The sequence below is a fragment of the Tupaia chinensis genome, unplaced genomic scaffold, assembly GCF_000334495.1.
Source record: "Tupaia chinensis unplaced genomic scaffold, TupChi_1.0 Scaffold145907_1, whole genome shotgun sequence".
NCBI classification, from domain to species: Eukaryota; Metazoa; Chordata; class Mammalia; order Scandentia; family Tupaiidae; genus Tupaia; species Tupaia belangeri.
Window position 1 is genome coordinate 1,609,994 of NW_006205765.1, and position 2,648 is coordinate 1,612,641.

The window sequence follows — 2,648 nt, forward strand, 5'->3', positions numbered from 1 at the left end:
GGCATGACCATCCACCCTGGGGAGTGATTTCTCGCTTTCTATCTCTGTCTCTCTCTGTCTGTCTGGCGAGTACACGCACCCTATAGCAAAAACCTCTCAAAAAAAAAATAAATAAAAGGGCTCCCGGGGCCCATTGCCAGGACTCCTGAACCCAAGCTGCCCGCCCTGAACTGGAGGAGCTGGGAGGTAAACCCAGGCCTCTCCCACAGATAACAAGGTCGGGGGGCGGCAGCAGCTGTGTGGCGTCTCCCTGACGGCTGTGTACCCCTTACTCTCCGCCCCGGACATCTGCTCCATGGGCAGCGCCAAGGGCATCTCCCGAAAGCATCTGTGGCACCTCTTCTCCCTGGACTTGCTCAATGCCTACTTGGGGCGTGACCCCACCCCCTGGGAGCTCACCTACAAGGTGCCCACCAGGCACAGGTGAGCCGGGCCGGGGGTGGCCAGGGCCTGTCCGGGGATGTTCGTGGAGACTTTGCCCCCCCCACACACCCGGATCCAGACCCTGTGTAAGATGCTGCTTCTGGGGACCAGGACATAGGATAATGGTTAAGTTGCTGGACTCCCAGGTAGTCAACCGTAATTTGAGTCCTGAACCCAGCAGCTTAAAACTCACACTGAACACGTGTGTATGCATGTCCAAAATCCCAAGAGGAGAAGGGATTGCAGCATGGCCATCCCCCTGCGGGGTGATTTCTCACTTTCTGTCTCTCTGGCAAGCACGTGCATCCTATAGCAAAAATCTCTCTAAAAAAATGTAAAATGCTGCTTGTCATCATGTCCATCCCTAGAGGGCCTGGAGAAAGCAGGGGCTGACTTGAGGTCTGGGTGCTAGCCCACCCTGCCCCTGTCTCCACTTCCCACTTGTAGTGTGTGTGTGTGTGTGTGGAGGGGGGGGCTCTATCCAGACAGACAATGACACCCCCATCCCTTCTGAGCCCATTTTTCTGCTCCACACAGCACGAGTCAGATCCCCCCTGTCTTCACCCCTTTGAAGCTGGACTTCAATTTTGGGGCAGCACCACTCATGTCCCCACCCTCCATAGTGCTCCTGGTCCTGAAGAACAGTGGGGTGGTGCCCCTGGACTGGTATGGCTGGTTGGAGAGGGCTGCTGGGGGTCTGGGCTGGAAGGGTGGAGCTGCCTTTTCTTACTGCAGGTAGACCTGGCTAGCTGGTGTCTGAGCAATGCCCCCGACCTCGTTGATGGGGTGTGGAGAGCAGGGTGGGATGGGCTCGCCCAGTAGGACTCGGGGCCCCTCACTGGCTGAGACATGCCAAAGGGCTGGGAAGAGGCAGAACTGCCTGATGATGACCGCACGGTCCCCTGAATGACCTAACGAGTGAGACGCATTTACCGAGCGTCCGCTGTATGCCAGGTGCCTGTCCTCCTTCGGCCCTCACACCACCCTGCGAGAACCCCCCCTCCTGCCTGACTTCCGTAGGTGGGAGGCTGGGAGTCAGTAAGGTAAGGACTCAGCCAAGCCCACGCTCAGCTCCTGGTGGACAGAGCTGCATTCGAACCTGCATTTGTCTAGTTCCAGAGCCCTGCCTGTGCTGGCTGGTTAGCTTCTGCATAACAGGCACTTGCTGGATGCTGGTGCCACCTGAGGGTCCCAGTTCAGTGGGAGCCCCGCCTACACGGGAGCAGTCTGAGGGTATCTGGGAGGAAGGACAGAGGTCTGCCAGCATGGTGGACCTGCCACTGTGGAGCATAGCTGAGCAAAGCCGGGGGCAGGGGTGCGGGAAGCGGAAAGCACAGAGTGCCTGCACCTCTCAGGTCACATGGGCCGGGCTGGAGACTGAGCCCGCCAAGCTTGGCCTTTCCTGGGCTCAACTTCCCTCTCACTGGGGTCCAGAACTTGTGCCCCACCAACGTCCTGTTCCCCACCAGGGCTTTTTCCTGTTCTTCCTCCCTGTCTCACCAGATGCCTTGATCTCCTAGTAAACTTCCTTTTGATCACTCCCAACTCTGCTTGGCTAAGCCGTGAAAGAGAACCAGAGAACCGTCTGGATCTGGGTTGGGCTTGGGAGAGGCTCAGGGGCCCAGTCTGGGCATGGCGGCAGGAGGTGGTGGCGAATGAGAATGAAAACAAGCCAGAGGGGCCATCTGTGGCCAGAAACCTGCTGGCCTGGGCAGGCAGAGTCTTGGGGTGAACATGGAATGGGGGCTGCATCATCAGGGGTGCAATGGCTACTCCTTACTCTCTGTCTCCTGCCCTGGCCTCCCCTGACCCCTAGTGGTGAGATGGGGAAGCTGGCTGGGTTGGGGGCTGCCATCTGAGAATGGCCGGGGCTGTGAGTGTCTGAGGGCTCTTGGCCCTGAATGACTGGGGAAGCTTGGCAAGCCTGCTGGCCTTGGGGGAAGGCCCAGGACCTGCCTTGAGCTCCAGATCAGCCATTTACTAGGCTCGCTGAGCGGGCTGGGAGCCAGGCCCTATGGGGCTTGTGGGGGTAGAAAGGGTGCCGTTGGCCTGGGTCCTGGAGCAAGCAGGGTACTTTGGGTGGTGCGTGCGTGTGTTTCGGTAGGGGCAGCGCAGCTCACATGCCATGTGGAGAGGTTCCAGCCTGCTGGAAGCTGAGGCCGGAGGAAACCCAGGCAGAGAGCCACCGAGCTGGGCCGCCGTCAGTGCAGGAAGGCGTCGGGGTT

General features: G+C 59.3%; 1 protein-coding gene across 2 annotated transcripts in view; it reads left to right on the forward strand.

Annotated features, from left to right (window-relative positions):
• Nucleotides 1-2,648, forward strand: part of CFAP65 (cilia and flagella associated protein 65) — a 51,614-nt gene that overhangs the window by 24,161 nt on the left and 24,805 nt on the right. For both annotated transcript variants that reach the window (XM_006168647.1, XM_006168648.1), the window contains exons 18-19: nucleotides 210-423; nucleotides 961-1,089. In XM_006168647.1, coding sequence (XP_006168709.1) covers nucleotides 210-423; nucleotides 961-1,089 — 343 coding nt within the window. The remainder of the gene's footprint in view (nucleotides 1-209; nucleotides 424-960; nucleotides 1,090-2,648) is intronic.